The sequence below is a fragment of the Nymphalis io genome, chromosome 9 (assembly GCF_905147045.1).
Source record: "Nymphalis io chromosome 9, ilAglIoxx1.1, whole genome shotgun sequence".
NCBI classification, from domain to species: Eukaryota; Metazoa; Arthropoda; class Insecta; order Lepidoptera; family Nymphalidae; genus Nymphalis; species Nymphalis io.
Genome location: NC_065896.1, coordinates 5,987,196 through 6,009,985, shown reverse-complemented (window position 1 = coordinate 6,009,985; position 22,790 = coordinate 5,987,196). Strand labels below are relative to the sequence as shown.

Here is a 22,790-nt window from a genome sequence, read left to right as displayed (position 1 = left end):
ACATTTCAGCCTCATAATATAATATATATAATATTATTCACGATGAATGCACTATACCAATAAAAGTAATTATCCGATAATACCTATCTAGTTCACTCGAATATCACGTAGTTGGAAACTAGGTTAATATCGATAGAATTGATTAAAGTCCTGTTTCAAGTCGATTCGTTAACAGTTCTAGTGTCCTACGAATAGTGTTACCACGTGTTTTTATTTTTTATTTTAGGTTTTAGTTTGTTTTTTTTATTTAATTGCTTTTGTAGTCGTTTGTAATTTACATTTATATTATAAAGCTTGTATATTTGCATTGTTGCCGCTTTTCTTGTTTTAAATTATAAATAGTTCAGACGTAACTATTTTGATTAAACATCTACTATGTTCGATGGTAACGATATAAATGCATTTATTTTTATCTTATATATACAAAGGTATTAGGTAATTTTATTTATTTATGTAATATACTTTACATAACAAAACATATAGACAATTTAATTTATTTTATGTTAACCAAACTTTTAAAACTTTTTAAGAACTGTAGAGTAAGATTCTTTATTTGAAAAAATGGAATATACTTGTTATGTAGTAGAATAAAAGATTTGCTATTTTAATTTCGAGATGAAATGCTACTTGTATATAGCAGGCGCAAAATTTGACACATTGTTGCAGAGAGCAAAATTGATTAGTAATATTGTATTGAAGAGCAACAAATCAAGTTGATAGTGGGAGTAACCGAAATGGCTAACATTTATCTCATCTTAATTTTTTCCATGACTATTGGCCACCCTGTCTACGAACATTCCAATAGCGGTTGGTATTAACAGCGCGCTAAGAATAGCAATAAGCTAGTTATTGGACTTTGACTATAACCCGGTTTTTCCGATTCGTGCTATGAGCAGCCTTTTAAAACCTTAAGACTTTTAAAATGGTTTTTATTATAAAGAGTTATAAGCACTCGTTCATATAATAAATTAAAAGTAGAGTATAATTACGCTTTTAACGATTATAATTTATTGTTTATATCGAGTATTTTATTTTTGATATACAATTTTGGAATTATAGGGAAATATTTGGACTGCTTTTATAATCTATTCATAACATTAAATATTCAGAGGAGACGAAGACATAACATCTAACTAATTAGTTTCTCTTCAATGTTTATAGATAAATTCGTAAATGGTTTTACTTCTTTTACGTTTGTATTTGTTGAATTGCGCATCCTTTTATTTTTACTAAGGCTTGAGTCATCGTTTTCAGTGCTGTTGTAGTATTTATTATTGTATGTCTAAAGATTTTGTGTCCGCACCATTTTTAAATATATATTTTTTTCGTCTTGCCTTTTTATATAACGTCTAGAATTCACATATTATATTATTCACATATATATATTTTACTTATAACATTGCTTCCATGTGTGACAGTCGTGGACACGCTGATAAGTGTTATGCTTTTATAAATTCTCTACAACATCGTTTTTCTCTATTCAGAACTCAAATATTTTTATCAACTATTCTGTTCCGGTTTTATTACGAACCGAACATTTGTGAATCTTCGGTTTAAATAATTTATGAACGAATCTAAAATTCATTTTGAACAAGTTCTACAAATATATAGAATGACAAACTATTTTGTGATTAATAATTTACTTTTATTTGTACTAAAAATAGAATTTGCTTTTTTTTTTTTAGTTGTCAACTTAGTGTCACAAGTTTTCAAGGAACAAAAGCGTGGGTGAAGCTTGTGATAAATTAAATTAAATATATAGATATTGCTAGGTTTTATGCTAAGGTTAACCGTTAATAATTGTTGTTTTTATATGTTAGCGAAGTGTTTTTATATGTTAGCGAAGCGAGTGTCTTGAAGACCAAATTTGCTGTTACTTCGAGTAAAAGTGTTTTTTATCTAAGAAAGTTATGATCGTTAACACTATAGAATATCACTAGTGAGATAAAATAATTACCTAATAATAATATTTTAAGGATATCTTTAGTAATTAAAGAAAAATATAATTGATATAAGGACTACAGTCGAGATCACTATTACTATATAACACGGTGGAGATGAAGATGATTACATTTAAGTTCTTCCAAGTCCATTCAAGCTCCATTTAAGTCACCGCCGCTCATAGACATTGGCGATGTAAGAAATATTCCCCATGTGTTCATCGCCAATGCACCACCAACCTTGGAAACTAAGATGTGATGTCTCTTTCGCCTGTAATAATAATAATAATAATAAATAACTTTATTCACCAAAAAGAAACAAAGACAAAAAAAATTAAGGTACAAAACCATAAAAAAAGAGTTAACAATATGATATTTGATAATTTGGTGAAAAGGTCGTAGTCTCAGCTAGGTTGCTTTTCAGTCTACGCCTTGTAGTCTTGCCTGTAGTTACACTGTAAATGTAACTACAGGCAAGTGAAATGTGTAAATACTAAATATTTCTATTTGGTGGTAGAATATCTTATGAGTGGGTGGTGCGTACATAGACGAGCTAGTACAAAGACTTACCATCAAGTTCAAGTAAAGAAGGAGATTTTCTTTTTTTTTAAGCACAACTCAATTAAAATTACTTAAATTATAGTTCATACAATTATTGCATCATCATTTTTGTATAAATAATAAATAAAAATATTTGTATATATAACTTTAATAAGTATATATCACTAACCTCTCAACAGATACGCAATATATACAAGAGTATATTATATAAATGTACTAAAAGATTTAACGCTTTAGACCATCACTACACAGTTTGATTTCGATTCCAATCGCAATATTGCGGTTTGAAATTTATATGTATATACTATACTAAGTTCCTGAGAAAAGTAATACTTTTAGATCACAAGTATTGTATTCTTATTGAAAATATGATGCATCATCGTCTTTTGTCACTTGACTTGAGTAGCTTTTACGCTTTTTCATAATACAGTAGAGCAATTCTAAGCGTTATTTCAGATCAAATGGAGACTGACATTTGAATTTCTCTATTTTTTATTTTGTTCCTTTTTTGTTTCGAATACATTTGAGGGAGAAGAGCGAAAGAACCTCGCCTTTGTGGTTTTAGAATCTATGGGTAATAAACGATTATATAATCATAATCTGAGTTCAGATTTTCAGTGACATGTGCTACGTACATCATGCTATAAATATATAAGGAATGATACCATTTTCATTGTGCTATATAATTAAAAAAATACATTAATCAAATTAATAATGTGGTTAAAATTGTATACAATAAATGATAACAGATCATGAAGTAAGTATTGGTTAATTGTTATACAGGATATATGATCAATTGTGTATAATTATAACATGTATATAACTTAAGTAAATGTTAAAAATCTTTATTCAATACAGAATTGTTACACTCGCTTTTTGATTGTCCAAATCATCGGTTCGGAAATAAACACATCTGTTGAAAAAGAATAATTACTGTGTTTCTTGCCGTCATCTAGGTTTGATTGGTAGGCTCTGATTGGTTATATCTAAGATCAATTTCAATGCAGAATTTGTAAGATATAATATTAATATCAATCTTTGCGCCATAAACAATTTCGACGACACAGACGCCATCACATCTCACTTTATTTCTTTATATTTTTTCGTGTCAATAGAAAAGCAAGTTAAACATAAATATAGAAACGGTTTTCGTTGGATATAGTGAGGCTTCATACCTGTGAGTCACTCAAGAAACTGACGATAAAATTTATTACGATGTAGATTTTTTTCATTTATTTAAATATAAAACTATAAATGAGGATGATAAAATTGTACCAAGAGAAATGAAAATGACGAAAGGATAACTAAACCAGACTTACACTATTGTACACCCAAAAACATATACAAATGCATACAAACACACACATAAAATTATATATTTGAAATGAAGTAGAAATTAATTATTTTTATTTTTACAATTAATAATCTAGCGTTTAACCGTTGACTTGCCTGATGTTAAGCATAGACCCGGTCTAGGATGTAGCACGCTTGCCTATAAGAAACCTGTTCACTCTGGATTTAAAGGCACCAACATTGTACCTATCAGGAAATACAGACTCAGGCAAAGCATTCCACAGTTTCGCAGTGCGAATGATGAATGTAGATTCAAAGCGCTTCATATGTAGGCGGGGAATTTCCACTGTGTATCTATGGTGCTTTGGTCGCGTTTGCCTGGCCGTTCGATAGTAAAAGGGTGCGGGAGCAATTAATTCGTGTAAATCCTGAGCACATTCTCCGAAATGTATCCGATAGAAGACTGAGAGTGATGCAACCACACGTCGATATTCGAGATTTTGGAGCCTAGACTCGACCGATGTGTCGTCTCCTATCAGTCTCCTGGCACGAGTCTCAATCAAAATCAGTTTTAGTCTGAAGGTGGTACTTAGCAGAGCCATCCCAAAGGTGAGAGCAGTACTCCATACATGACCTCACTTGTGCTTTATATAAGCTTAGCAGTTGTTCTGGAGTAAAGTAGCGTCTCACTTTGGAGAGGATAAACAAGCTTTCGAGCGGCTATTTGGGCTTTGGACTCAATAAAAGAGCCTTTAAATGTTATTAAATCAAGATTTACCCTTTCAACCAAAAATATTAGGGTTATAATTATGTGTAAATTTATCTACACATACATAAAATTAACGTATACTGATAATATTTAAGAAATATCTTCAATTTTATTATATAACAAAATAACAATTCAATATTCAATACATATTCATAAAATATTTTAACAAATACATGACGCCTATAAGCCGTGATACAATATTTTGGATAACGTGAGGAAACTGCGAATCAACGTAATAATCCCATCGATCCATTTGTCAACATTGTGCCATATGGCGCACGTACAACATTGTTGATATTTCCTCAACGTAAGCCTCGCCTTATCAAATTATCTACTAAGATAGCTAGCAGACAGTTTTCTTACATGTTACAATATAATAGATATAATTGAAATATTATCTCAAGTTTTCCGGACTAGTGAAATATCAAAACAAAGATAAACAAACGATTTATTAAACGATAAAAGAAATAAACTAAACAGTTTTTTTTTCTTTTAACAAACAGTAATGTATTTTGAATCATTGGGTAAAAGTATGTAGTAGTTACTTTATGTTTATATATTATAGAATTTGTTAATACATAATAATAATCTTTACTGTAACATCACGTATCGGATCTTATAATAGTTAAGTCGTTGAAAATCTATTTGCTCTAACAAACGCAGCAATGAATCGTTATATACATATACAGATTTATAAGCCAAAAGTAATAAATAGTGAATATTTTGATGTCAGTTTGTTTTACGTGATATTAAGCTCAAAATACCGAGTTCACAGGCCGTACTAAGATGCCGATATGTAGGGCGCAAAGAAAACTCGCCGGGTCAAGGTTGGAACTGTTTCATCTCATGGATGAGAAAATCGTGAAAATTTCCGAAAGAATTAATGAGGGATCGCGTAAAATAGACATTCCCTTAGATGAGGAATTAATGCGTACTTTCGAATAAAATATCACCCGAACGACATTTAACCTGTCTTAAACATCGTGAAATTTGATTTAATACCTCGGTAAAGTATCTGAACATTTGCATACATGAAGGTATTTATGAGTAAAAGCGTAATCCATTATTCAAGCGGAGCGTCACTTTTACGGCACAATAATAAGGAATATTTATCAGAGGCAATGCTTGCCTGCTAGTTATGTCTTGATTTACGTTGATCGTTTGGTGCTACGTGCGAATTAGTGTCAGTATTCTGACACACCTTGCCTTGAATAATACACTATTCTATTGTACATACTTATTGTATATTAACTAATAATCAGCGATTAGTCTTAATTTCGCTTATAAATATTACGTCTTTACGCTCATAAATATATATTTAAAAAAATATATAATCAGTTTTTAATTTGATAAGCCCGGCTACTTAAGAAATGATTCGTTTGCTTTCAGTTAGTTGAATTGTCTACGAAGCGTAAATCAGAAGCGTCCTTATTATTAATAATACTTACTTCGTTTCGTAAGTTTGCATGTATATCACGTAGTAACTCATAGGAACGATTTTGTTGGCTCATTACTTGTGACTCAGAAATAATCAGTAACTGATGTATAATAAAAATTTGTTAAATGAAACTGAGCATTATACATATACATATGAGGATAACAGAATAGGCTTTTATACTTGCCCTGATATCTCAGGTGTATGTTATAAGTTTTTTAACGTTATAAACTCGAGCCTGTATTCAGTACTCGTACATTTTGCCACAGGCTCCGATGAAGACATTATTTTATGCGTTATTTAAGTATACTTATACTAATTTGATCTTGTCTCTCTTTTCGTCATAAATGTAGGAAATTTAAATTACGATTTTTACTTGAGAAATAGTTCTACATATTATAATTCATACTTCTAAGAAAGGACTATCACATCGAACCGTTGTCAAGTGAAAAAAAAAACTACCCACAAATACACTTTCGCATTTATAGTGGAGATATCTTTATAAAGGATATTTTCTTTAGACATTTGACGTATCAGCTCTGAAAATAATTAATCCCGAGTGCGAGTTGTATGTACTTCAGGGCCATATGAATTATCGCTGAAGGCAGAGTGCCTTTGAGAATGTCTTGAAAAATAATAGCGTTCACTGACTGACCGGGAGCTGAACCAAGGACCCCTAGACTTCCATCTGCATAAAGTGCTACTAGACCTTTTAGACTATCTCAAAAAATATACAATATGATATAACCTATATGTCTATTTTAAAACTACAAGCAATCATTATGTGAAAGCTTAATGTGATTCGTAGTCCAAATGATAATTTATTTTTCTGCGATATTTTAGAATTTAGCGGTTGCATTAATAGAATTGATTGCGTACATTTTGATAGAAAAATGTTAAACAATTTATCCTGTAAAGTCTTTTATATATTTTATTAGGTATTGTATTAAATTTTTCAATAAACTTATACACTAAATGCTGAAACCTAAGTATATTTTATATTATAAAGAAAATCTAGTCGCAAATTAATCGGAACTGTGTTATTCAATTAGGGTCATATATTACGTCTACCGAGATTGCCATAAATAGTGATATGGAGTTATGGCAAATAGACGCATAAATATAAATACTAAAGCTACATTTAATTACGCAATATGATCCTAATATCTGCATATAATATTCTGGTTAACATTATGAATAAAACAGTTTATTATCGATTTATTTTATAGAGTTTATAAGGTGTTATAGAATAATAATTAAATTCAATATTAAAAATTGCTTTATAAAAATTAATGGCTATTAATGTTCGTATTTTATGATTTAATTCATCGTTCACTCGATCGGGCTGAATCATTTAAAAGTTATTATACGTTAGTTATATTATTTATACGTTAGTCAGTAGTTATTGTTTACGTACATAACATCGTATATATGTTCCAAAAAGGAATTTAAAATCGTCAATGGTAAACCACTTAGTTTTTGAAGTAGTTGCCATCAAATGTTCATCGCTGGACATATGCGTCTTTAGAAAAACAACTTTGCTAAAAATGAGTTTCGATTCCACTACGCTGTTCTATTGCAGTATAGCGAAAAACTGTTCAGATTTGCTTCACCACAGAACACCGGGCTGCTTATTAATACGTAAACAGTAAACTTTAAAAAAAAATACAAGAATATCAACGCTACAGCAGGGACGTTGGCATGTGTATTATTGATATAAATATACTCGTATTTATAATGTTTGTATTTTACACATAATATTTCCATATTAAATTATAAAATCCAAGGACTATTAACCCACTCTGTACTAAGGTTGTCTGAATGATATCCCTTTTTGGAATTCTGCCTTTAATTAAAAATAACATAAATAACATCTTTCCTTTTATGAGTATTTCTAATGTTTTATGTACAATTAATGTAATACACAAAAATTAAGATAAAAATGTATGTTAATAAGGTGTAAGATATTGTGTATATATTTATTGCTTAAGTTTATTGAGTACATTTTTCTTAAATCCTTACAAAAGGCGAGTTTATTATTATAGTCTTACAATATGAACTAGCAATGTGTTATTTAAGTATCTGTACTGCATCTATCTGTAGTTTACAAATATAAAGAAAAACAACAATATTTCTACTAAGTTCTTTATATTTAATTATTTGAAACAAATAAAACACTCGTGGCGAACAGTGAGCCCATAATTTAGTTATATCTTAGATTCGTGTGATCAGATTCAATTATCGACTTCCAATTATGGTAAATTGATTTTGCGACGGAAATGCAGTCGGAAATACCAAATCAATTCGGACAATTTAACGATGACGCTTCGGCCGGAATAACGAACACGGTACAAATTGAATACCTATGTAGATAAAGAACTATAGTAAGTTACGTTCCCTAAGTACTCGCATTATAGACCTTATGATATATGATATAAGAATCAATTGTGTTTGAACTTCATGTGAAAGTGTTTGTTTTCTTATTGCCTCGTTTACAGCATAAAATACCTTAATGGATCTATTGCATGTTCATTCTCAGTGTTCAAGCTCGTTCAGGTTAGTGCTTGAAAAACAAAAGTGCTTTAGTTATATCAGTATTATATCAACTACTTTCTAATGACAATTATAAAATTAATTCTTTTGAAAACGAAAATTAAAGTTTTACGAAATGAAAATATTTTTTTATCGTTTTGACTTTGCATATATTAAAAAGAGATACAAAAGGCGGTCTTAGTAACTTGTTGAAAGTTGAAATTGCTGTGCATTAGTAATTGTTGAATTAATTTATACCCACACACAGACGTTTGGCTATATAACAATACAAATATACTTTACACGCCTATCCATACCTATTAATAAAAGCAAATGTTTGTTTGTTTGACCTTTATGCATTTCTAAGCTATTCATCCGATTGTGATGAATTTTTTATGAGTTTTACTGCGTACGTCCAAGATGGTTCCTGGCCCAAAAAACAAGAATTTTTGTTTTCAATGTTTCTCCTTCAATATAACGTTTTTAGTAATCAATCAAAAAAGTTCAAGCAGCTGTACCTATACATGTTGTTTAGACGGTAATTAGTTGATGATGATAGAAAGATATAAAGCATTGTTTAATAAAACACCCGCTAAAAATATTTATAAGTTAATGCAATTAATAAATTTACATTATTAATTGTGTGTAATGCACAAGAAGTAAGAAATTACTTCATTTTATTTCAGTACTCATGTTTTGTTTTTCGTTGTTTCAGGCGTTCAAGCGCGGGGCTTCTTGCTTCTCAGCTTACCTGCCAGAGCTCGCCAGGTCCAGCAGCAACAGCACCTCCCCTCCCTCCGCCATCTTCACCTCCCCGTATCGTATCAGCACCCGTTCCACAACCACTACCCGAGCCTATACCCCAACCAGCCCATGATGACGGTGTGAGATTACGCCGCGCTCATACGGTTGCAGTTCGAGATTACCTTAAACGAGAAACTCAAACGTTTTTTGGTGTTCAGAGAGATAATGAAACAGAGCAGAGGCGGTTATGGTACGAGAGGAGGAGACGGCACGCGGCGCGTGCGCTCGGTGACCTCAGGCTCGACTTACCACCCGATCACCATCCAGATGTCGACGATATTAGGTAAGTTTATATTTTTGACGTTAGAAATCTCACTGCAGTAAAGTACATATTGAATAAACCGTCTGATCATTTGTTTTCACTTTTACTGTAGACAACGACATCTCTGGTGTGTTGCTATATTTAAATACACTAGCTCACATTATCTGTTGAGAACAATATTCTTGCGAAGTATAAGTATGTTACAGGTGAGATAAAAAAATAAAAACATTAGTTGCTATATAAATTACGTGGCACGATTTTTTTATTTCTCATGTAGCAAGACACTTGATGGCAGGTCAATTTTGTCAATATTGGCATTATAAAAAGTAGAATCTATTTACTGATTGTAAATGAGTCGCTAACATTGGGACTGCCAACAAACCTTTGTATAAAGTTAAAGAGACTGCATCTTAGTTCATTATGATAAGTACACTGGCTTACTCATCCGACAAACTGGAACACGACATAGAATGTATATATATGTAAGTACTTTATTATAATAGCTGCTCCGCGCGGTAGAATAATTTTCGAATATAATCTATTATACATACAGATTATACATACTTATCTAATATCATATTATAAAAAATATATCTATAAAACAAAACTTATACTGCAAATTAATACAATATCTCTATCAAATTTTTAATCCTGAAACGTAGACGTGATGCTGTCTGATGATAAATAGCAGGCACATTGAAATAAGATTAAAATAAATTAATAATAAGATACACCAAAGTCACGGTCAATACTTCTGTGGAAATACAAATATAATAAATAAAAATATATACAAACAGTCCGTAATAAAAAATAAGGTCGTCATGGGACTAGCTGATGTTAAAGATTGAAATGAATGAGAGATAATTAAAGAAAACCAGTGAATAAATATGAAGTAAAATGAAAATAAAAGCCGAGTTTCATAAATAACATACACATAAGTTTCTTATTATTATTATAATATATATCGTCGAAGTATATAGTATACGCGCTACGCACACATAAGCGAGTAAAAAGCGGCAGCCGAGACGGAGGTCGTTGTATGAAAGAGTCATGCCGTTTCTAGTCACGGCATACAAGTCAGTTTTACCCCCAAGGAGTGCTAATACCTATTTCACTTTATAAATATCATTACTAACTCGAATTTAATGCTTGCGTCAGACTTTTGTTGGAGCTCAAGACAATTTTTTTCGAAGAGATTTTTTTACTTGCATCTCAGACTAAAAAAAACGAGTTTTTGTAAAATCTATTACGTAACTGTTAAATATTCAAAATTTTAAAAATACATTTCAAATGAAATACAGGATGTGAGACATGTCCATACTGAAACCAGATGCTTTACAGTTAATATCTTATTTTGTATTCTGTATGTAGAGTTCTAACATTTATATTCTGTCAACGTACCTAGTATAGTAAATATTTCAGACGATCTTCATATTATTATCCTAAAACTTTTGGAAGTTCGAAATTTAAGCGGTTCTGTTTATTATTATAATTTTAAAATAAGAAAAGCAATTTCAGTTCACTTACTTTAGTTTTTTTAATGGTTTATTTCAAATTAAATAAACTTAAAATTTAAAGGAAATTAAATTGAATCGGTCTAATAAAAGTTTAATATTCGCGTTCCATTTGCAGGCGTGATTCGTTAGAAAGAATCTTGCTTAGGTATTTTTAAGGGGTACGCTATATGCCATCCACCTATATAAGTGAAGATAATAACATAACTAGTTGATTTTTATTTATTTCAATGGCCAACATACTATATCTCAGTTTTTAAGAAAAAAATAATATATTTTTTAGTTCTTGACAAATAACCGAATTGAGCGTTTACGTTTACTTTTATATATATATATATATTAATAACTTTTATTATTAATTACATTAAATTACTGAAGAATTATTTGTATTAAATACAAAGAAAAATTTAAAAATATTTACTGTATAGAATGGTACGGATCATGACCGCGTTTAATGGTGGCAAAGAATACTAGCAGCATTTCCTCGTTGAATCGTAATTCCGATTTTCTGAGCGAAAAATAGTAGAGGCAATGAGACAGGATGTTGTATCTTTTAGAAATGTTTTTCACTAACACTGCAAGGTCCATATGGTAAAACACAACTGCGAACGGTAAAACATTATTTGAAATAAGAATCAAATGAAAATAAAAACTTATTTAATACTGTGCTAAGTAGTTTTTTCTTGATGGCAGAACTAAAGATAACTACTTTGTTACATATATATATATCATCATATAATATTTAATAGATGTATATAACATATATATACATCTATTAAAAGTAATTCAGTTTTTTGTAACATATTATAAACGATTTCAAAGCAAAATGGACTATGTTCAACTCAAAGATAAAAATAGACTATAAAAAATATGTATATGACATATATCAATAGATACATAGATAGTCCTCGAAATTACTTACATGACAACACAGATATGTGTACACTGTCAACAACCTTATTCAAATATATTCTTAGCTTATCATATACTTATATATATACTCGTATAAATAGATACTTGTTATATACGAGGACGACAACCTTACCATTCTGTACGAATTCACTTGTGTAATAATAAAAAACCGACGTATGGCGATATGCCTTTTTCTATGAGTATAATAAATATGTACCTTTTAAATGATAATTATAATAAATGTTGTATTTCTCGTACTTTTCGACGTTACACGATCGTGTTTTGATGACGAATAAAAATATACATATTAAAATATAATATATATATATTAGAGATTAAATTGTACCATTAGAGGATTGATTAGTATTACCGTAGATACTTCACGATCTCCAGCGTTTCAGCGATGCAGATTTGATTTTTATAAGCAAAATCAAATTGTACTTTATAATGTTGATATTCTGCGGATTGGTCTTCAAATTATGAATGTTTAATAATTAAATATCTGATTGTTACCTTATCATGGCTCAATTAGTAAGCTAATCGTAATTTTTGTCATACAAGTATTTGGATAAGGAATGGCATACAAATGACGGGATTTACTTGACACTACGGAAACAACTATTTACGGTTACTAACATTTTATATATATATTTAAATAAAACATGTAGGTATATTCTGTATAATATGATAATGTCCAAATATTGGAAGAAATCTTCTCATCTCTAATGGAGAAGTTTTGGATTTTCAACCCGCTGTGCCCCTGCGGATTGATAAATATACATCGGGTAGAATTATAGTTGACATAGGCAGGTGTCGTAGAGACGTTTTCTTTTATCATAAATTATGAATACAAATAAACACGTATAATATTAGTAGTACTTGTCCGGATTTAAACCGCGGCGTTCGGTTAATATTTATGTATTCTAGCCACTGAGCTATCCCCTATTATATATATTATAAATTGCCTACAATTAACACAGACATACGATTATATTATTTGAAATTTACATATTTTTGTACAAATCCCGTGTTAGTATTTTTTACGTGTCTCTATGGCATTAGGCTCAGTGAGTGCTAAATATTTAATAACGACCTGACCTGTATTTTAGACGATCGAAAATAAGGTCGTCCGAATTACAGGACAGGGATGGAAGAAATATTTAGAAATTAATATTTACAAGTCGCTTAAAAAGTATTCACATTTGATCTAGTACCGAAGTGTTTGAGCTTTTACATAAAACAAAACAAAACGGTTTCATGTAATGATACAACACTCGTACGTACAAAAGCATTTGTAGTACTCGTAAAAAATCATGTACAGAGGTATAATAAATAATAATAAATAATGTGTAGCAAAATGATTGCAGAAAACTTTTAATTAAATCTATTTAGTTGAATAAGGTTAATAAATTGCCTAATAAACAATTTTTTTTTTAAATATGCATTTCTTCCAAGCGAAACCAAATCTATCTATGACATCTGAAAAATAAATGATTGGCGGTTAAACCTTTTTGCGCGGTAGATTTAAATTTGCCTTTTGTTTGTGGGTTTCGTGTAACGTGTGTGAGTTGAGATAACTCGATGTTTTTGAAACCAAATGTCAGATAACCGATAAAGAAATAGTTTGTTCGTTTTCGTTCTACAAACTTAATTAAATTATTTCACAATAAATAACCTAGCAGATCTCGGTAACGTTACATTTTGATATTAACGATGTGATTAGCTTGAATATAGCAATATTAAATGCTATTCCAAACAGCCATTCCACACAGGTGAACACGCGAAACATAGCATGCTATTAACTTAATACTAATCACAAATGAAATTGACCAATAATTATAATAGCTTACGAATATATTTAAAAAACTAAAACAAAGCTTTTATTAAATCCATGAACTTAATTGAAAAAAGTATACTGAATTGTTTTGTCACCAGTACTAACAGTATGTGGAAAATTTCAGCTCGATCGGTTGGGATTGGGAACTGGTTTAAAATTTTTTTGGAAGAACTGAATATATGTATATTTTAATAACAACTTGTAAAAGGTATTAAAGAGCAAAATAACTAGAAGAGATAATATAAAAGAAAAAAAAAACAATAAAAAAGAAATGAAAACTTATATCTATATTAAAACACTTTCCTCGTTAAAAACACTAATCTGTCAGATTTACTAATCCGATTAAATACTAAACGCTTATTGGTCGCTTATTGCATTGTCTACTGCCGTTGTCTACCAATTAGTATTCAAATTAAAGTTTAATTACTTTATAATATGATTTTGATTAGCGTTTCATAATGCAAGTTAATATGTAAATTCATCAATGATTGACTAATCTCTGCTTACTTTTATTTAGTTGAAAATCAATTTGAAATTGTCTTTGTTATTTGCGAGATATTAATACACCTAACATATAACTACGTATTTTAAAAATGATTGCTGTACAAATCGTAATCAGAAAATCATATTAACATTTAACCAATACTATGTCAAGGAAACTAACAAGGAAGACAGTAACAGTAACAGCCTGTTAATGTCCCACTGCTGGGTTAAGGCCTCCTCTCCCTTTTGAGGAGAAGGTTTGGAGCTTATTCCACCACGCTGCTCCAATGCGGGTTGGTAGAATACACATGTGGTAGGATTTCAATGAAATTAGACACATGCAGGTTTCCTCACGATGTTTTCCTTCACCGTCAAGCACGAGATGAATTATAAACACAAATTAAGCACATGAAAATTCAGTGGTGCTTGCCCGGGTTTGAACCCACGATCATCGGTTAAGATTCACGCGTTCGAACCACTGGGCCATCTCGGCTCGGCAACAGAGAAGAAAATTTCATAAAAAAAATATTAATGATTTTGTCAAAAATACTAGCAATCAATTGGTACATAAAATACATAGGTATTTGGGTATTTTATTTGTATTCGTGTGGTTTCAAGCGAAAAGAAAACTTTTTTTTACATATTTAATGTAAATTTTTTGGTTCCTAATTCTTTAAACGATTCGATAGTGAAATAATTCCAACTTCGCTACTATCGTAGACTTCAGAGTAGCGAACCGCATACGAATTCCAACTGCCACGCTTGGAAAATGTGAATGCTCGACGTTCCATTCGGAAAGCGTTATCAAAATGTTAGACGACTTTTCTATTCTGCAGGTGCAGCCGAGAGGAAACCTATTACAATTTCTGCATACATTCGTAGATGTCAACTGTTATACCGTTATATAGTTTTGTAAGATAAAATAATTACCAAGAAACGTTGCATTAATAATTGTTAGCTTTGATATTAAAACAATTATGCTTATGCTTAGAATTGTTGTGTTCCAGCTTAAAGTGTGAGTAAGCCAGTGTAACTACCTCACAAGAGATATAATATCTACGGGCGGTAGTCACAATTTACCATCAGGTGGCTCATTTGCTAGTCTGCCTATTTATTTGAAATATAAAAAAAACTTAATTCAATTACATTGGAATTGTAAAATGTGTAATTTTATTGTTATAAAAATGTTATTAAGTTTTTGAAATTATTTTATTGCTATCCTTTATTTATATAAATAACAATTGTTTTTCCTTTTAGTATGTATGGAGCGTCCGGGGCGGCACCGAGAGAGGCGCGGGGGCAAACTCGAGAGCGGCCCGATGTTCTACCTGCGCCGGCGCCGCTCGAGCCTCCCACGTCTGTCCCTTCACGCCTCGGGAAGGACAGCGTGGCAAGGCTCACTCTTACCGGACTCTCTTATGTTGTTACTGTAAGCATTTAATCTTAACTTACTTGAATAACTTTCATCCATTTTAATTTATCTATATTATATTTATTAAAATATCTTGTCTCATTCAATTATAAAAGTTCGACAGAATTAGAGAAAGATGTTGCTCTGTGTAAATTCAGTGGTTTAAACGTAAATCAAATATGTGTATTTATTTATGCCACGATGGAGTTCAGTAATATTTATTTGAAATGCTTAAATATTTGTTTTAAGAAATATATAATAAATATGAAACAAAGATAAACTAGCACTTTCATAAATTGAGATAGCCGTTGTATTAAAATTAAATATTAATCTTTATACAATATATTCTCCTTTCAGATACAAACATTATTACATTTTATTTTTGTGTCTCGATTATTCTCGGATATAATATATTTACTTCTAAAACAGTATAGTAATTACTTTTCTATAACTTAAATTATGTCGCTTTAGCGATGTTTGTTGTGGTAACAGGTGCTTAAGTTCTGAAGTCACTTCTTGGAGGTTAAACATTAAAAGTTAGTTAACATCTAAGAAGTTGCAGTAAAGGGTTAAAAGGACTAAAAGCGCTTTAATGCTTAATGCATGACAGAATGTTTACTTAGTAAAATATACGGTTATATAAGTATAACTTACTTATAGCTACTACACTAGCACTAACTTAGTTTATATTTTGTATTTTAATCAATTTTTGTGGTCCAAATATCCCTGTTGTGTGTTATGTTTTGCTAGATATTCGACCTAGCTTCTTCTATCATCTACGAGAAATGTTATACTAATGATGAAAATATATTTTTTTAAATCGTTATCTGTATCATTGCATTTTATGCCCAAGTTATTCTGTCAATTTAGTATAACGATGTTTTAGTATAATACGTAGGTAGCCCAAAGCGTGTACATTTGTGGTATAATAAAAACAATTATCTAACACATACACATTTTAATTTTATATGTATGTATTTAACATGTATCAGTTACTATAAATCTAAAAACAAACTTACAAAAAAGATTATGGAAAAAATTAAAAAACTAATAATAATTTTTGATCCGTTTTGCCCCAAGGGGGCTCTAAAGCTTTTTGGGCAAAGCGGGTATATACTATATATATAGCGACCAGCAAATTTATTACGCTAATAAGCCTTTTTAGACACATTTAAATCAACATACCTTCCTATACGTAAAGAAAACCGTTGAATAGAGTAACTAACATTTTATCCGTTTGTGATATAGAATTCATAAGTAACTTTTGAAATCAAAATATATATTCAAATACGTGTACGTGAGTTAAGAGAGTAAATATCGTTTCGTGCGCTTTGATTGCAATCGCTGGTAGAATATATGTATATAGAGGTTTAAGAGTTTTATAAAAATGTTTATAAGAGATTTATTGAACTCTAACACGGAATTCTAGGACAGAAAATTGATATATTTTTAAATAAGTTAAGTAGCAATAAGCTGAAGCATTAATGCAATTTAACTATAATACTTTAACTATGATTTTCATTAGATATCCTTCTTTCTGCATCTTATTTTAAATAATTTTATCCACACCTTTAATTGTTTATAATTATTTTTTCTAGTTTGGTTAATATGACGTGATTTCTAAAATACGATGTCATTCTAATCTGCTAGTGAGTTAAAGTACTTTTATGTTTTTGCATGCCGTGTTTGCATCTTGTAGGATACAATTCATTCTTTTATATTTTATTTATTGTGGTCATATAAATACCACCTGATTTATTGTATCCAGTTTTGCAAATGAAATAAATAAATTGTATATTTATTTATTATCAGATATTTATCAATAAAGGTGCAGAAATACATTTATTTACAAATATTACATGTTTGTATATAATATTTCAAAATAAATTCTAAAACGTGATTAAGGACCAATAAGCTGGGTCCACTTTGCTCGTACAAACTATTCGCTTTCACGAATGATATTATGATGTTTCAGAACGCTGGAATCCTAATTCCGATAATGTATTTTTATGGCGCAACTCCATTATTCTCGAATATTCTTATTCTCTTAAATGTTTAAATTGTTTTTTTTTTTGATAATTTTAAATGGATTTTAAGTTCCATGGTTATATTTAAAAGGTCTCGCATCAAATTAGAATGATTTGAATATTAAATAGCATTACTTATAATAATCTTTTACGTAACCACTTAAGTTATTCTATCAACAAACATTTGTTGTTTGTGTTGTTGTGTTTTTGTAGCAAGGGCCAATGGACTTAAAGAACGTAATACATAATGACATTTAAAGTATTATTTATTCAAGTATGAACACGTAGATTAGTAAAATCTTTTGTTATTTTCACACAAAATGGGTAAAAAAAGAATATGAAAAAAATGAGCAATTTTTTTGTAAGTTTTATTGTTTGAATTTAATAAAAATTAGATTTATTAAAATTAATTATTTCGTATGATATATATACAGTTACGTTTTGCTAGGTAAATAATATTAAACATGCTTCATACCTAACTTTAAATTCATCTAGAAAACTGGGATTTCGTATTCCATAATAATTTATGTGTTGAATTGTAGAAACTTTAGGTAAACAAATGGTGAATTTCGCGCACGTTACCCCTCGGTGTAAATATACATGCCTCCAATAATTTCTCATTTTAGTGGCATCCAAAATATGCGACAGACGAATTAGGCTACCATATTTCTGTGCAATAAATTATAAAAGCGATGTCTTTAGGGATCGAGTCGAGCTTTATAGCATCGTAAATAACATAGTCGCTGGTCGTAGCAATACCCCGAAAGGAACTCTCAAGATACATAATATAGGCGCTTCTCTTAAAAGCACTATGCCTTAAAAATGGATTTATGGAGTGTAGCATGCAAATGTAGCGTTTTTATTTATAATTCTTATTTTCGTGTGCGGAAATGGACGTGATAAATGAGCAGCGTTGAGGTTGCTGCTTTTGACGATTATGGGGCATACTTATCATCTCTGCAAGAATAACCCGAGGGAAAGCTATTTGTTATAGCTTTTTTGTTTTTTTGTTATTGTATATTTTATAAATTAAACGGGTATATGTGTTTAAAATTAATAAACATCGACAAATTTTAGCTGATCACCATGAAAAGATTCCATGGAAAAGCTTTTTATAAAATTTCGTCATAACTCTCCACTAGACAGCGCTGTAAAATATCTTCTGTTACTTTTATACCGTTTAAACAATATATATGACTATTGTGACAAAATATCAATCACTTTGTAATGTCGAGCATTTGCCTCTATTTTATATCGACGATAATATTCTAAATTGTATTCTTCTTTCAAACAGGCGGTTACAAGACGCTCGCGCCAATCAACGTCAGCGCAATGGTCGCGCTCGTTTCGTGGCAGCGCGAGCAGTCCGCACGATGACGTCGACGTAGATGACGTTTTCTTTACCCCTCAAGTCCAGACTTCACCACTAAATCAACATCATCACGACGAAGATAATGTTGATGGAACCAAAAGGTAGGTTTCTATAAACGTCATTATTATTAATACTTTGTATTTCTTTTGTTTGAAGGATGACTGAAGCCTGCCAATGATCAGCAATTATTGGTTATTAATACATAAGTTAATCTGACTTTTCGAAGTATTATAAAACTGAAGGACTATGTAAAGATTTATGTATGTATATGTATATATAAATTTAACCCAAAAAGTAAAGTCAACGAAATAATATTTTAGGTTTTATTGCTTTGAAAACTTGGACAAATTTATTGCTACCGGGTCCGTTGTCGTGGAAGAACTATCGAAAAGTGGATAGGTTTATTGGATCACGGATAGGATTAGCATTGAGCCAACAAATAACTCTAAGGTCTTTTACTGGTAATATTCTGCAATAAAGAAATCGAAATAGCGTATTACCTGATAATATTAAAATGTAATTATTAAAAAAAAACAACATGATACACAATCTGTTGATCAATAATGAAAAGCAATAACTGAATTAAACTTAATTATATTTTCTTACGAAGATATACTTATACTAATTATACTTTAATATGTGTGATATTGAGTGACAGTTATTAATTGCAATCGTGTTATCCTACGCGACAAATAAATGATAATATAAAAATATATTATAAATATGCATTTTTACTAATAATGGCTGATTGCTATACTCAAGAAATGAATTGTTCAGCTTACTTGATTACGGATAAATTGCGTTACGTAGTCTAATTGTCTACGTAACGTAATTTACTAGCTACCATTGCCTTGCTATTTACAGATCAGAGTACTGCGAATAACGAAAAGTAGGGTAAATATATGAAAATTTCAGATATATAATAAATTATTCAAGTCATTTAAGCACTTCTGCTATCCGTCGGCTAAATGAATCGATTTTTTTTTCATATAGTAGCGGGCCGTAAATAAGCCTAGAGAGCCTAAGGACTCATTTTTTTTATGCGACCTGCACTAACGTAATTTTCTAGAAGTTATCCGTATTTTTAAAAGACTACGGTCCCCAAAATCAAATAGCGCACGTATCTAATTCACGTCACCAATTGGAATCTGAAATACATTGAGCACTGATCGATGAAATATAAGATAAGATTCAATGGGATAACGAATAATAATACGTATTTTTGTTAAAGAAACTCAACCATTTTTATATTAAGTAACGAAGAGTATTAACAATTTTGATTAAGCTAAAGCTGGCTGATCTAATATTTAGCACACTAAATTCACTTTACCCGTTAGAAATCTGAAACGAAGTTTTAGTTAATAATCGTACTCGGCTCTCAAGCCCGCGTCGTATTATTACATCATATTGCGCTAACTTGACAGATTAATTAAGTTCAAATTATGATTATACACTCGTGTACATTCATAGTAAAAGTTTTAGAATAAACAGTTATCAACTAGGTAAACATTTTACATACAATGCTTATTATAGTTTGAAGAACTAAAAATTACGCTTTTGTCAAGCATTAAGGCACCTGTCAGCTGCCAAAAACTGAGTTGGATGCTATTTTGAGATAGCACTTAATAAAAAGTCACACTGATTCACATCGAAATTAAAATGTATTTTTTATGTTCTAAATAAAAATGTGAAGGTGTTGAAGACACTAAAGTTCTGGAAATACAGAATCATTTAAAACGTAGATGTTACTGTATAGCCTGTATAGAAGAATGATATTTAATATTAAAGCTTCTGAAAAAAAATCAATTCCTACAGATTTATTTAAGAAATTGTTCCAGGAGAGGTAGTTTTCATTCCAAGAATACTATCCATGAAAATATCATAATATCATTCGAATTTCAAAGTATATAGTAACCTCTTAAAGTGTGCTTCCCCATGACAATTAAAATCCCATTGCTTGTCGTTGAAATTGGTTGGCATTGATTTTAGTGAGAACTGTTATCACATGGACAGTTTTTATGTTGCATGCTCCAGAGTGAGCTCTGCGAGTTATTTAGAAATTTTTGCCCCGAAAGGAAAAACCGCAAACGTCGTATTTTATATTATAGGTAGGCGGACGAGCAAATGGGCCACGTGATGAAAGTGATCACCATCGCATCAACATTGGTGATGTAAGAAAAAAAATTAGGAAAAGTGGAAATGAAGATGTTATGTCCCTTGTGTCTGTAGTTAAACTCATTCACTCATCCATCAAACGAGAACGCAACCCTACTAAGTATTGCTGTTTAGCGGTAGAATATCTGATGAGTGGATGGTACCTACCTATACGAGCTTACACAAAGCCCTACCACCGTTTACAAAGAGGTACTCCGATAATTAATTATAAATAAAGTTTTTAGTGAGTTGAATATTTTTGTTTAACCTGCATTTGATAGAATAAAAAAAAATAAGCGCCAGCGAAGCCGCGGGCAACATCTAGTATGTGAATAAGTTTGTGTTTGACAGTTAAATTATTGACTATCTAAATTGCTATTTATAAAACTCAAAAGGTACAATTATATTGTTGATTAGTCTAGATTTACCCGTAAAAAAAGTTTATTCGGGAAATTCTTGAGTGCCAATTAACCCGAATCAGTGTCAATATCAGTAAAGGGTCGATAACGACAATTATTTACTTTTAAAAAAGAAATTGGAATTGGGTTGTTTCTATTTATATAACTACGTTCCAATTAAAAAAGTATTATTTAAGAAGAGGTAACTTTTGTTTGATTGAACAAGATTACATTTGTATATTGAATTTGTGAGTTTAAGGTTCTTAGTTTTCCTCTTGACTATCATAGCTAAACATTTTTATTATCTGTTATCTTGTTTCTTAATATATTTAACTGTGGGGAATATATATTAAAACATGTTGACTTTCGAATAATGATTATTTATTTGCACGCATATGGCATTAATAAAAACTAATTAGTTATAAAAATATTGAGATATATACTAACAAAAGGTTCTGCGAGTAAATTTATTATGTCATGAACTGATTTTCTGTAATAAGTCACTTTGTATTTCACTTGTGAAATTTTGAAAACCGATTTACTGAGATAATCTATTCTGATGCGTGCATTCTTTATTATTATTATAATCAATGTCGAATATCACTTTCTGATATTTCACAATTGAGTTCTAGGGTGTTTCGAGCTTGCATTTTTAGAATAGCCTACCAAGTTTAGTAATTGATGATAGTTTGAATATTAGGGCAACGCTTAAAAATATTGAAGTTTTATTTTAATGACGACAGTTCATTTCAAAATTTCATTCCGATACACTTAGTATTATTTAACAACTGTTTTTGCTGTCGGTCCAAAGAAATATTTATTTATTTATTTAACACTTTTTGCACAACATATACATAAAATGAGAGAATTAGGAAACAATCAAAGAAAAAGAAAATAAAAAAATGGTGCGCAAAGGCGGTCTTTTCGCTTATAGCGATCTCTAACAGACAACCTTTGGTGAAAGAATTTTGTAAGAGAACAGGTAAGTGCATTTACATATAAAAAGGTGATACTAAATATTTAATAAACAACACATATCTACATCCCACTAACCACATATAATAATACATACATACATACACATAC

At 30.4% G+C, this 22,790-nt stretch overlaps 1 protein-coding gene across 2 annotated transcripts in view; it reads left to right on the top strand.

Moving 5' to 3' along the window:
* The window catches only part of LOC126770762 (inactive rhomboid protein 1), a 138,582-nt gene that overhangs the window by 97,732 nt on the left and 18,060 nt on the right, over nucleotides 1-22,790 (top strand). For both annotated transcript variants that reach the window (XM_050490309.1, XM_050490308.1), the window contains exons 2-4: nucleotides 9,246-9,617; nucleotides 15,600-15,771; nucleotides 19,075-19,253. In XM_050490309.1, the coding sequence (XP_050346266.1) occupies nucleotides 9,246-9,617; nucleotides 15,600-15,771; nucleotides 19,075-19,253 (723 nt within the window). The remainder of the gene's footprint in view (nucleotides 1-9,245; nucleotides 9,618-15,599; nucleotides 15,772-19,074; nucleotides 19,254-22,790) is intronic.